This window comes from Botryllus schlosseri, chromosome 1 (genome assembly GCF_051294905.1).
Source record: "Botryllus schlosseri isolate E-star chromosome 1, Bs_hap1, whole genome shotgun sequence".
NCBI classification, from domain to species: domain Eukaryota; kingdom Metazoa; phylum Chordata; class Ascidiacea; order Stolidobranchia; family Styelidae; genus Botryllus; species Botryllus schlosseri.
The window spans coordinates 41,088,324-41,102,052 of record NC_137236.1 but is presented as its reverse complement, the minus strand read 5'-3'; the positions used below and the strand labels follow the sequence as shown (position 1 = coordinate 41,102,052).

The following is a 13,729-nucleotide window of genomic DNA, read 5'->3' as shown; positions in this document are numbered from 1 at the left end:
ACCCCTGACGAGTGTCACTCGAAAATATTCGGGTTCATTTCAATATGAATATATTATACAAATGTATTTCCACCGAAAAGATAGCTGTAAATTTGTATGCATACGTTGGTCGCTGGTATGAAAATCAATCTGGACCAAAGTAAGTTTATTTACATGGCTTCAAGACCCGACAAGAAATTGTATATTACACAACACCAATCCTGGCCCATGATCGCAGTTTTCAGAATAATGCATGTATCAGAAAACTTGATAATAGAGTGCAGTACTATGAATGATTCAGTATGTCGCCTACTTGTGATTCTACGTAGTACGAAAATTTAGATGCAGAATTCTTTTTAATCTATGTACTGTACAGTAGGGCTGTTCCCTAAAAAACTTTTTTTTCGATTGAAGCCGGTCACCTCTTAAATCGTCAGGCTGCCCTAAAAAACGCTGCACACAAAATTTGTTTCAATTCTAACAAGTATAGGGCTCCGCAGATCCAATTGAATATTTTAATTTAAACTGGAAAATTGAAAAAAAAAATTCAAATTTTTCTGTCAAGCCCATGAAATTGTTGAGCTGTCTTCAGAGACCATGCAAAACAAATTTGACTCAATTCCAACTAGTAGAAGCTGAGTAATTGGAGATTTTCGTTGATAATCCTCGGATTATCCACCAATCAAGGATTGAGTCAAATTTGTTTTGCATATGGTATCTGCGGACAGCTCAACAATTTCATGGGCTTGACAGAAAAATTTAATTTTTTTTCAATTTTCTAGTTAAAATTAAAAAATTCAATTGGATCTGCGGAGCCCTATACTTGTTAGAATTGAACCAAATTTGGCTTCAAGAATGCAGTCACTAAACTCATGAGCAGAGCGCCATGGCGAGCACATTTGGCACTTTCTTGCTATACAGAAAGTATTAAGCAGTTTGCACCATGACCGTAGATCACACAATTTGCCTTGCAATAATGACGATCTCGTGATGCCCATCACCGACTCGGATTATGTTTCAGAGAAACTAACATGGCGTTCCAGACTGAGAAAAGAGATGACAATTTATAACGTAAGGCACAGCGAAGGTGTTTAATATATGATGGGTTTTCGTACACGATTCGAAACTCGAAATATGAAAAGAATTAGCAGTAATTTGATGAAAACCCCCAGTCCAATGTGCATCACATTTTCAATTGTTGACGCCAGCATGCAACCATGTGACGCTCGAGGTGAGTCTTCTGAGTAAATGCTTTCCAACAAATATCACATTTATGGTTTTTGACAAGAGCATGTGTTTCAACATGAGCTGCGAGGTATCTCCTACTAGTGAATGCTTTCCCACATATATCACATTTCTGATTTTTGATACCAGTGTGTGTATTCATATGACGTTTAAGTTGACTTCCTTGACAAAATCCTTTCCCACAAATATCACATTTATGGTTTTTGATGCCTAAATGCACGTTCATATGAAGCGTGAATGTTTGCTTATAACTGAACTTCTTCCCACAAATATCACATTCATGGATTTTGACGCCAGTATGCGTATGAATATGTCGATTGAGGTGCTCGTTCGATGTAAATGATTTACCACATATGAAACATTCATGATTTTTGACATCAGCATGCATATTCATATGATGCTTAAGTATAATTTCTCGATTAAATTCTTTCCCACAAATCTTACATTTATGGGCTTTGATGCCAAAATGCGTGTTCATGTGAAACGCGAGTGTTTGCTTATAACGTAACTTCTTCCCACAAATATCACATTCATGGATTTTGATTCCAGCATGCATATTCATATGATGCTCGTGTTGCGTCGGACTGGTACTTTTTTTCCCGCATTTATCACATTTATACCTTTTGACGCCGGTATGCATATCCATGTGGTACTTGAGGCTGTACTTCCTAGTAAATGCTTTACCACATACATCACATTCATGATTTTTGATTCCAACATGCATATCCATGTGGTACGTGAGGACGTGCTTCCTTGTAAATACTTTACCACATATATCACATTCATGATTTTTGATTCCAGTATGTATATCCATGTGGTTCTTGAGGCCGTGCGTCCTAGTAAATACTTTACCACATATAACACATTCATGATTCTTGATTCCAGTATGGATATCCATATGAAGCTTGATGTCACGGCAACATGTTTCCAGAAAATTGTACTACAATATTCCAAGTCGTGAATATGGTCGTCTCAGGTCGACAAAATGGTTGATGGAGGGGAGTTCAAATCTTTATGTTGATGTTTCGAGCATAAATATTAACCGAACTTCTGGAATAATAATGCTAAATTTCAATGGATTTTCAGTCAAATATTACTATTCACCACATGAAATTGGGCTCAATGACAGTATGGCAGTGGTACCATCTCATATCTATAAAAGATGGCAAATATTCTTAAAAATGGAACGTCCTGAGATTGTACACAGTGCAATTGACACATAGGTATTTTCGGGGGACGAACCGGCACGTACAGTTTCTAACCAGTACAACACAATCACTAATCAAGGCAAATCCAATGGTATTGTGTCAAAACTATTGAGAGACAGGAGTAAAAGCATGCAAAACATACAGTATTGGTATCTGTGGCAGACCGAATAGTTCATGCCACCGTATCATATTACAACACAGCAGAAGATGTCAATCCTACATTTTGCACAGAAAAGACAACCCCTTCCATTGGTAGCTCGTAAACCGCAGCAATGCGACCGATCAAGTATCCACGGCAATGCTGAATGTTGTGACAGAGGTTGATAGGGTACACTTCTCGATATGATGCGTGTACGAAGAAATACAGGGAACATAATCAAGCGAAAATTCATTTAGGTTGCAACCTGCAGAAAATTTGAAGCTCAGAGGATGCAAGAATCGCCGTTATGCCGCATTGAAAAAACCAACTCTGTGGGAGATAAAAGGGCCAGTATGCTATTGTTTAAAGGCAGTCTACCTTTTACAGAAGGAGATTTTTGTTATTGGTTTCACCTGAAGAGCAAAAACACCAGAAACAGTGTTCGGAAACTTCCGTAGTCAGTTACACAAAAACGATACAAAGTACAAAAACAGGCAGATTAAAATGGCTTATATTCATCATACATCGCCACCTGCTTTGGATCAGCACTGAAAATCAAGATACAATCAAAGATGAGCACACAAATCGTCTAGGTAGCTTTGCTTTCAGGGCCTGATTCGACCGGCGCAACATTCGTTTTGTTTTTTTCCATAAAACAAAAAAACACTAATGCTAAAAAGACAAAGCTTGTAGTCAATATCAGAAATAATCCCACAAGCACACACAACACCATTTCACAATCTGAGTTGCGAATTCCGCTGCAGATTAATTTCAGCAGATTCCATTATACCCGAGTCGACTCTAAACCAGTTCCATACTCTGATCATTCATGAGTGTTATCAGCTGTGTGTCTCCATGTGTTTATGCAAATCAGTGCTGAAGACAAACTCTTTGCCACATACATCACATTCGTAGTCTTCTATATCAAAGTGAAACTTCGTGGGTAATCTCATGCCGCTCTTCGTGCCTAGACATCTTATGCACACCTCACAAACGTACCTGTTTCTATCCGAAAGTTTTTGTGACCATTTATGTGATATGCCAAACCTGTTTTGGTGGTGAATTTGCGACTACAAATGGGCGATCGTAATTATTTACTCCAAAGTTTCCGAGAACATGCAGTTTCAAGTATGTTTTGTAGATACTGTCTTTCCGCATATCGGGCAATCCGAAAGCTGCAGGCTACAATGAAGGAGACTCATGCTTCACGCTTATGAAAATGATTGTTGTAGATGAAGCCGATTCTCAGCAGTTCATAAATCACACCCTCGATTACGTCAACATTACGGTAGTTGATTACGTAACCTGACAACAAAGTGAACATTTGAATGAACCCGACACATGAAGCCTACAGTATCATAGTTTCGACAATGAGTATTACATTAACGTAAAGAGACTACATCAGAGGCGGGCAACTTTTTCGGTCAGCAGGTCGGATATGGGAAAATGATGTACTTGGCGGGCCGGATTACAGAATCAATATATTATTCGCGTATTTATACACCTTAGTTTAAAGCAGAGGTCTCAAACTCAAATGTACTTGCGGGCCAATTTCTGACTTTTTGATGGCGTCGCGGCCACAGCACTAATAGTACGTGAATCCAATGTAATTCCAAGCAGGTCTTATTTGACGGGACCTTGCATACTGACATTCCTCAAGCACCGTGAAAAAGTGATTTACTATTGTGAATTCACGCCTGGCACGAGAAAAATCACATTTTATTATATTCGAATAGAATTGTTGCTGTACTTGGCATAGTTTCTGTATATTTAGTTGTAGACACCAATGAGCAGTGCAAATGCGTCAGGATATATTAAAAGCTGTCGCGTTAAAATGTTGTAGTTGGCGGACATTTGTTGTGTCACAATTATAGGTAGAATATTTTAAAACTTATATCAGGGCATTGGAGCAGCACAGCCTAATCCTGGTTTGGGGCATGCATACTCCTGATAACTAAAATACTGATCATGTTATTACCAGATCATGTTATTACTAGGGCGATTTTTTTTTACCTAAAAAACGTAAGATTTTGACCTAAAAAATCTAAATTTTGACTTTTTTTTACCTGAAAAAACTGAATTTTGACCAAATTTTGACCTCGCGTATGCAAATTAGGTGTTTTCGCACATAATGTTAAAATTCTACTACTAATATTCATTTCTGGTTGGAACTGTCTGTCCTTACGAAGTAAGTTGGTCTGAAAAAACGTTTTTGGGATCAAAAATTGACAAATTTTTACATGAAAAAACTAACATTTTAACGAAATCTGGCCCTATGAAGAATTCCAGTAGTTACATTATGCATTATGGTGGAAATAGTTAAATAAAATTGTAGTACAACGAAACAGACTTGTATATACATTCTCGGGTAGAAAGTGTCTGTCCTTACTCCAAGAATGCAGAAAGAACGTTCAACAGCAGCAGTTGGTGGCTGACAACACTAAAGTTGTGCGTACACTGCTGGTGACACACCATGATGCCCTCATTCTTACAATGTTGTCTACATAACAATTTTTCATCGCAGTCTTCCTTCGGTTGGGATATTACGGAACGTTGGGCATAACACCATTTGTTTCATTTGAATGTTTATGATTCACAATGTGCAAGCTATAAAATGCCAAATGATAAGTGCACCGACAGTGCAAAATATACTATACAAACGAAATGCAGGTTGCAAAAAAGTTTTAATTTTGTAAACAATTTTGACCTAACGCCACAATTTTGACCTAATTTTGACTTTTTTTGACATGTCAAAAAAAATCGCCTTAGTTATTACCAAAGTCAAATTAAATCAGCGTTAGATTTACCTGCGAATATTGGAACAGATCTACAACTTGAATAAAAATGATTACTCTGCCATATAGCGATAGAAATGTCAAGAAAAATCCATTGGTGTTACAGCTGTGAAGCGTACGCTACGAACACTTTATAGTACTCGCCTCATTTAATTGGCGATGACAACAAGAATAAAGATACCCAAGATGACAAAGGACGTAACTAACTATACATCAAGAGGACAACATAATGCCAATGGTAACCAGACCGAGCTGGTATCCAAATAAGCTACGAAAGACAAGCCAAGATCTTTTGATATATTATCATTCCCCATACCATGCAGTTTCATAGTTTGTTGCGTGCCTGGTTACACCAAGTCACGGCTTTCCGAGTCACAATAAGTCCTTCTCTGATTGTAACATTTGACGCGACTCAAGTCAAGTCATTTTTATTTTATCAGACAATGAGTCTTAGTTCAAGTATTTGTACAAAAGGTTGCGCCCCAGTCCAAATCAAAAATGTTCAGTCACGAATCATCATCGGGTCAGGTTTCCTATAATAAACAAGTAATGTGACGCAATAGTTGATCTTTCACTGCGTGGTAACTTTTGAAATTGATGTAATAGTGAAGTTTAATGAGTAGTTCCAGTTGTCATATAATATAAAAGATATTTGAGAGATAAATATTGACAAATACTTCGAAATCCAAAATACCGCCGCCCGCCGCACAAAATGGTCTCGAGCCGCATGCGCACCGCGGACCTCGTGTTTGAGACCTCAGGTTTAAAGCATAGAGACCATATTGAATATATTGCTGTAATTTACATCAATAGCTGTTGAAGTCAATCAGACATCTGTTTGATCAAGTCAGCAGGTTCTTTGAAGTCTGGCTGCATGTCGGACATAGAAACCCTTAGTAAAGACTGCACGTGAACATCAGTTATATTGGAACTCAGCCTTGTCTTGTTAATGTTCATGTTTAAAAGTATTTTCTCGCAAATGTATGTAGACCCAAACAAGTAGTCTATGACCATCTTTATCAGGTTGGCAAACTTGGATTCATTCTGTGACAGATAAAATTTGTAATACTTTCAGATTATAAACTCTCTGCGGGCCGGATCTGGCCTGTATGTTGCCCGCCCCTGCACTACATCAACACCATTTAAAAGGCGAAGCATGCAAGCGAAACATTTTTAGCACCAAAACTCTATAGAGATTTCCAAAGGATTAACCAGCAGGGTTATTGTACTTGAAATGGTATATATCCACCATGTCGGAAATATAGAAACAACAGTTATTCCGTACAAAACCAGCTGAAAGGATTGTAGATGTGAGCGCTGCTAGTCATATTATTTCAAATATGACGACCAGTCTCGATTGTGTAGAAAAATCGGATCCCGCCTAGTATATTATTTTTGATATATTCTTGAAGAGCGTTCAATAGCAATGAGTTGATGAACTAAGGTTACCGAAATCGAGTTTTATTCCTCATTTTTGTCACCAAATTTAAATTCATGGTTGCACAATGCACACGAGTATGAATAATGAACATTCCTATGTTCAAGTTGACTCAACAATCAACCATTATATTCTTACATTTGTCACTTCATATATTTTGATACCAGCATACGTATCAATATGAAGCTAAGGAGATTCTTCCAAGTAAATTTTTTACCACACATATCACAATGAAGGGTGAACAGCAGGCGGATTACTCAAGAATACCAGACACAGTGTACAGATTGTAGTTGGCACCACAAAGATACCCAGATCAAGAATAGGCTGTCTTAAATGGATTATATTCATCATACATTGCCGCTTGCATGGGAGCACCATTGAAAATCCGGTTAAAAGCAAAAATATAGCACACAAATTGTCGGTGTTTCTTTGATTTTAAGGCACAATTCGGAAGGCGTGACACTGTAGCGTATTTTTTAGTAAAACGAAAGAACTATGGCTCACAAGACAATACTTGTGTTCATTGTCAGATAGAAGCCCATAAACAGATGCAGCACCATTTCACAATCTGAGTTGCATGTTTCACTGTAGACTAATTTCAACACCTCCTGTTACACGCGAATCGATTGTATTCAAGTCCCAGATTATGATCATTCATTACTGTTATTAGCTGTGTGTCTCCATGTGTCTATATAATCGAGACCTGACCACGAACTTCTTGCCACAGATATCACATTCGTAGTCTTTTATACCCGAATGAGACTTGATGTGCAATCTCATGCCGCTCTCTGTGCCTAGACATTTTCCGCACAGCTCACAAGCGTACATATTTCCATCTGAAAGTCCTCAGTGACCATTCCACTCCGTGACTTTTATGCCCACGTGCGACTTCACATGCCTGCCCAGACCGGTTTTCGAACGTAGACATTATCCACATATCTCAAATTCATACGTCTCTCTCTCCGAAAGCTCTCTATGACCACCCATGTGATGATCAAAATCCTTTTTTGTGGTAAACTTGCTACCACAAATGAAACAACTGTACTTTTCTACTCTGTAGTGCGACTTCACGTGTTTGTGCATGCCGGAGTTCGTATGTAGACATTTTCCGCATACCTCACAAACGTACCTATTTCTATCTGCTAGTTCTCTGTCACTATTCCACTCTGTGACATTTATACCCACGTGCGACTTCATATGTCTACCCAGGCCAGTTTTGGAATGTAGACATTTCCCACATACCTCACATTCATACGTCTCTCTATCCGAAAGTTCTCTATGACCTTTGAACATTCATGTGATATTCCAAATTATGTTTTACCGTAAACTTGCAACCGAAAATGAAACAACTGTACTTTTTTACTCCATAGTGTTTGTACACATGGGTCTTTATGTAATTTCCTTTGTAGCTCTTGCCACATATTGGACATTCGAAGTCTGCAAAGGCCCGGCGAATATAGCTCATCTGGGACTCGAGTTTTTGCGTGGAATTTGAGCGTCTATAAGTTATATTAGACCTGCTGCGGTGTTGCATACAAGTTTACCAGACTTAATTATAACTCCTGTCAATACAATAATACATTGTCAGTATCACATCTGATCACATTGAAATTACAACGAGATAATGCACGGTCACCAACACATTATGTTACATATGATCATATTGCTGCACTATAACAATTGCAAATACAGTTTGTTCATAATTGGAATACGAGAAATCGTAATTTTTGTAGACAGATATTACCGAGTACTAAAACACTTTCACAAACATCATCCTTTAATGAGGTCACAATCGGAATTTAGGAGTGGTAACTGTGACAATGCGAACAAGAATCATATTGAGAGTCTAAATAAGACATCATAGTCACCTTCTCCTCACCTTTAAAAGCAATAGGATCTCACGAACACAATGAGAAGCCGCATTCCCCATATCAATTCACTGTGAAGTTTCTACGACTTTTTACATTGTAAATGATTTCAAGCAATCACACCTTAACCGCAACATTGTGAGCAACAATGTGAATCGGTCGATGTCTTTTCAATATACTCCTGTTAACAAATGACATCCCACAAATCTCGCATTGATGATCGCTCAACCCAACATGGATTTTCATATGAATCTTGAATCCCAGCACGCTTTGTAATATTTTACCACTGAGCTCACATTCGTAATTTCTAATGCTAGCATGATTATACATATGCCTTCTGCTCCCACTCTTCAGAGTAAATGATTTTCCACATACATCACATATGTGGTTTTCGACACCAATATGCATGTTCATATGAGGCTTGAGTGGATTCTTCTTAGTGAATGCTCGCCCACATATATGATCTTTGATATCAAAATGAATATTCATGATGGTTGAGGTCAGCATTTCGAGTAAATGTTTTCCCACATATATCAAATTCATTATTTCTTATACCAGCATGTGTATCGATATGAACCTTGAGGTGACTCTTCTGAGTAAAAGCTTTTCCATATACATTGCATTCATGATTTTTATGCCAGCATGCATATGCATGGTGTTTGAGGCCATCCTTCTGGGTAAAAGCTTTACCACATATGACACATGTATGATTTTTGATGCCATTATGCATATCCAAATGAAGCTTGAGGCAATAATTTTGTAAGAAATGCTTTTTCACATATATGCTTTTCGATGCCAGTATCTGTATTCATGTGACGCTCGAGGCAATCCGTCCCAGTAAATATTTTCCCACAATCGTAATTATGATTTCCTATGCCAGCATGCACATGGTCGTATGAATGATGCTTCGGGTCCACGCCTTGTGAAAACTCTTTCTTGGAAACATCGCACCGAAGATCTTTAATATCTGATTGTTAGCTACTGTATTTGACTCCATGTCTCTTTTTTCGTGATACCGATCATCGCAGGTCAACACAACGCACGCTTATATCAGTGACAGTGGCGATAACATACGAGCTCTCAAGTATTCCAGTTCAAAGTTCAAGTAATATTTTCCACAAACTATGTAGGCAAATATTTCCAACTCTAGTAATTATAAAAAAAAATAGTTCAATGTATGTACAACATCTGATCTGATTTACAGTGGGAAGATTCTATCAACTAGCAATGTAGAAACATAGCAGATCAGTACATGTGGAACAAGAAGCAAGGCTTATTCATGTGACTGGATCTTCACAATTGCCTGGTATCCAGAGGTATTGTGATATATATGAAATGAATTTTTTACCAATACAGTCACTAAAAGAAAAAAATGCTTCAAAATTATGATTACAATAATTTTCCGAATAAAGTGCGCCCCCAAAATGATGTGTATATTCTGGAAAAAAGCCTGTACCCATGTATAGTACGCACCCTGCATTCGCAGTACATGAGTACATGAAGTTGCGGTTTAGTATTCGATGTTGTTCTGTTTTGCGATGTCACTGTCGAGCAATCATGACATAATGATCGCTAATCATAAAACAATTAACGACATTCTCTCTAAACGAAAGTAGATAGTAGCCAAAGCCTGTGAGGTCGGCGACACGATAGTTCAGGCTAGCGACACACGACATCTTGCGCACGTGACCTATTACAATTACAGATGCGATTGCTCAGGCCAACGGTTATGTCGGGCGCACCAGTCCTGTTGGAGATGCGACTGATTACGCAAGCGATTATATCTTGCGCACATGGCCTCTTGTATATGTGATTGATTAGGCCTGTCGTTGACGCGGTGAATCAACGAGGACTGCTGCGCACGCTTGTTGCAATCAACGCCCTGATTTCGCTCGCGTACAAACTGCAAACCAACTCAGCAAGAGATCGCGTGCTTTGCACACGACTCTCGTTAATTAGAAACACGCTTTTCGGTAATTGGCAACACGCATCTCTATTTGGCAGCGTGTTACACTCTATAATACGAATTTCGGGGCCCAATGGCTAGAGGTGATGCGTGATTTAAACAAACATGAAGAAAGGTGTGCTTTCAAGTTTTTGATCGAGAAATTTATTTTTCAAGGCTCGCTGTACCCATGTATAAGACGCACCCCCTATTTTTGGGCTAAAAATCGGTAAAAAGTTGCGCATCATACATGGAAAATTACGGTACCCATTTCACCAAAGAAGTACAAAAAAACGCTTTGAGATTATTAGAAGCTTATAATCGAAATCATAACATACTGACAACATAGTAACCCATTTATAATGTTCTACGAGGTAAAGAGTATTTTTCAGCTTCGTTCCGGTTTGCTGAAGCTTTATTCAGTCCTATTTTGCGCCTGCGACTGTAGGATTTCTCGCAATATAAAAGTTATCTTCCAGAGCGCAGAATTGAATCTGGTCTTGATCGAAAGCTACTGTCGCTCTGTTCCGAAAATATAATTGAAAATAAGGTCAAGATCCGCACCTAGATGAAAAATCTCCCTCAACATCTAAAATCTGCATTGTTAAGAACAATGGGATGAAGGCAAAACAATGACCTCTTGCAGCTCTTTGATAGTTCGGACAATGCCAGTAATTCAGACTTAGAGGGCGAATTCTGCGTGGTTCAGCGCCTGATCATATCTTACTTTATATTTTCGGATTCAGTGCGACAGTAGCTTTCGATCAAGACCAGATTCAATGAATTCCGCGCTCTGGAAGATAACTTGTGGATTGCAAGAAATCCCACAGTAGCAGCCGCAAAGTAAGACTGAATAAGCCTTCAGCGAACCGGAACGGAGCTGAAAAATCAGTCGTTGCCATTCCATGTTTGCATTCGATAGGCACACCGTTGCTAACATATCAGCTTTACACTCTGATTATTCAATGCATCGTGCAATCCAAGATTAGACGGACAAATAAATAGGTTTTAAAAAAGCCTGAGTTGAGCCCTGCCACTAGTCAGCAGGTACGGAATCACAATAAAAGATATTGCGTCGGTGTAAAATGATCATTGTAGTAGAGACAGTTCATCAGGGGTATCCAACCTGCGGTCGTAGAAAAGTATGTGTTCGCGGCCATCGAGATGCAAATTTAATTTATAAATTGGCTCTTGAATTTTATCGAGATTTTATTCATCTTGAAATTTCCTTCGTACGTTGCCACTCCATTCGCCGGTTTTGCTATGGTAGCGCTCTTTAAAATCTGAGCTCAACAGTACAGGCACGCAGAGCAGAAAAATATGATGCGCCCCACATTGCCATACCAACTTGAAATCGCGAGATCCTGACAAATGAGATTTGTTTCTGGTAGCCTACGTGTGGGCGATTTCAATATCTTTCCACTATACCGCCAACCCTGATGGGAGGTCCAAGAGATAACAGTATACAACTAATGACATGAATATATAATAACAATTGGACCACCCGAAGATGCATCATCATTTATAATGTGCCCAAATTTTCGAAAACACTCTCTCAATCAACTCTACCGGTTAATCTGGTCACATGGACTGAGAATGGTATTTATAACAATATGTGAAACTACCAAGATTGAAGAGGAAATTTATTCCTGAATCTGAAATTTTTTTTTACTGTTCATAACATGACCACTCACGGTTTCGGTGCGTGTAGTAAGCCGATATGAAAACGGACAGTCAGTTCAACATGAATATTAGGCATCCAATTAGTTTGTTTCGGCTATACTCTGGAATGCAGTCGTAGGCTACACAAGTAATCAAAATGCAGCCGTGAATAGCAAAAAGGTTGGCCACCCCTGCACTCCATGAATACCAAAAGAACCACACTCAGATCTGCAACCCAGGGTGTGGTGGCAGATCTTGATCATTCAGGACTCCTATCAGCTCTGTGTGTCTCCATGTGTCCGTGCAAATTATTCCTTCTAGCGAACTGCTTACCACACACGTCACATTTGTAGTCTCTCATATCCAAGTGAGCCTTCATGTGTTCTCTCATGCCGCCTTTCGTGCTAAGACATTTTCCGCACACCTCACAATCGTACCCAGTTCTGTCCGAGACTTCTCTGTGACCGTTCATGTGATGTTCCAAACCGTGTTGCGAGGTAAACTTGTGACCACAAATGGAACAAATGTACTTTTTCACTCCATAGTGTGAGAGCACATGATTTCTCAAGTTATATTTAGGAAATATATTCTTCCCACATATCGGACAACCGGCGGGCTGCAGGCTACGATGAAGGTGACTCATGCTGTGTGCTTTTGGAAATATTTGACGTAGATGACGCCTACGAGTAGCAGCAACTAAATCACACTCTCAATTACACCAACAATACGTTACTTTGTTAAGTAACCTGCAAACAAAGTGAACATTTTAATGAATCCAACATGGGTACAAGATTGTAGTTTCGACAATAAATATATCAAAATAAAGTACTGACTATATCAGTGGTTCCCAACCATGTGCTGCGGCCCATTGGGTTTCCGATTGGACTACGCAGGGGTGTTGCGAGAAGGTAGGCGCGAAAATTGTTTCGTAAATCGACATAAACTTGAATTTTGGGGCAAACTTATTCAACTCAAAATTTTCTTCACACTGCGCACGATTCAATGGCACTATTCGTTTTAATGTTAATATGGATACTGCACACTTGATAAAACAATACCAACATGATTTCAACTACATGCACAATTGCCTATGTATTGGGGTGTGCATTGTGCAACCTACTGGTACATGATTATAATGCATCGGCATTCCATCATAATAGTATTGCTAGTGGCTTGAAAAATCCTCAGAATGTAGCCTACGGGTGCTAGATTATTGAAATAATCGGATCTATGGTCACAACGGCTAAGTGAAGTTAAAAAATGATATTCATGCACAGAAGTCCCAATATTATTGTTCATATCATTCATTGGCTTCAAGTATTCTTTGCGCTTCCCGGGTGGTTACGACTAGCATATAAATGCGTAGAAAGTCCATAGAAGGTGTTCGCAGGTGCTTCGGTGCGTTCATGAATCGCATATTACCTGACTTAGTTCGTTATATAAGGATGTC

The 13,729-nt window shown here is 38.9% G+C and overlaps 2 protein-coding genes and 2 long non-coding RNA genes across 4 annotated transcripts in view; 1 reads left to right on the top strand and 3 right to left on the bottom strand.

The window, feature by feature from the left end:
* Positions 1-13,729, bottom strand: part of LOC145436382 (protein bicaudal C homolog 1-like) — a 788,516-nt gene that overhangs the window by 94,866 nt on the left and 679,921 nt on the right. The window lies entirely within an intron of this gene.
* Positions 1-13,729, top strand: part of LOC145436956 (uncharacterized) — a 416,296-nt gene that overhangs the window by 98,628 nt on the left and 303,939 nt on the right. The window lies entirely within an intron of this gene.
* LOC145437004 (uncharacterized) overlaps positions 1-13,729 on the bottom strand; it is a 214,972-nt gene that overhangs the window by 4,051 nt on the left and 197,192 nt on the right. The window lies entirely within an intron of this gene.
* LOC145436602 (uncharacterized) lies at positions 34-12,736 on the bottom strand. The gene is made up of 2 exons (XM_080313994.1): positions 12,613-12,736; positions 34-2,274 (listed from the first exon to the last, which is right to left on the bottom strand). Exon 2 carries the CDS (start codon positions 2,120-2,122, stop codon positions 1,163-1,165), a length of 960 nt encoding a protein of 319 aa, XP_080170120.1. The 5' UTR covers positions 2,123-2,274; positions 12,613-12,736; the 3' UTR covers positions 34-1,162.

Bases quoted from the DNA above. Each gene is read 5' to 3' on its own strand.
- LOC145436602 (XM_080313994.1), bottom strand. From the start codon at position 2,122: ATGGATATCCATACTGGAATCAAGAATCATGAATGTGTTATATGTGGT.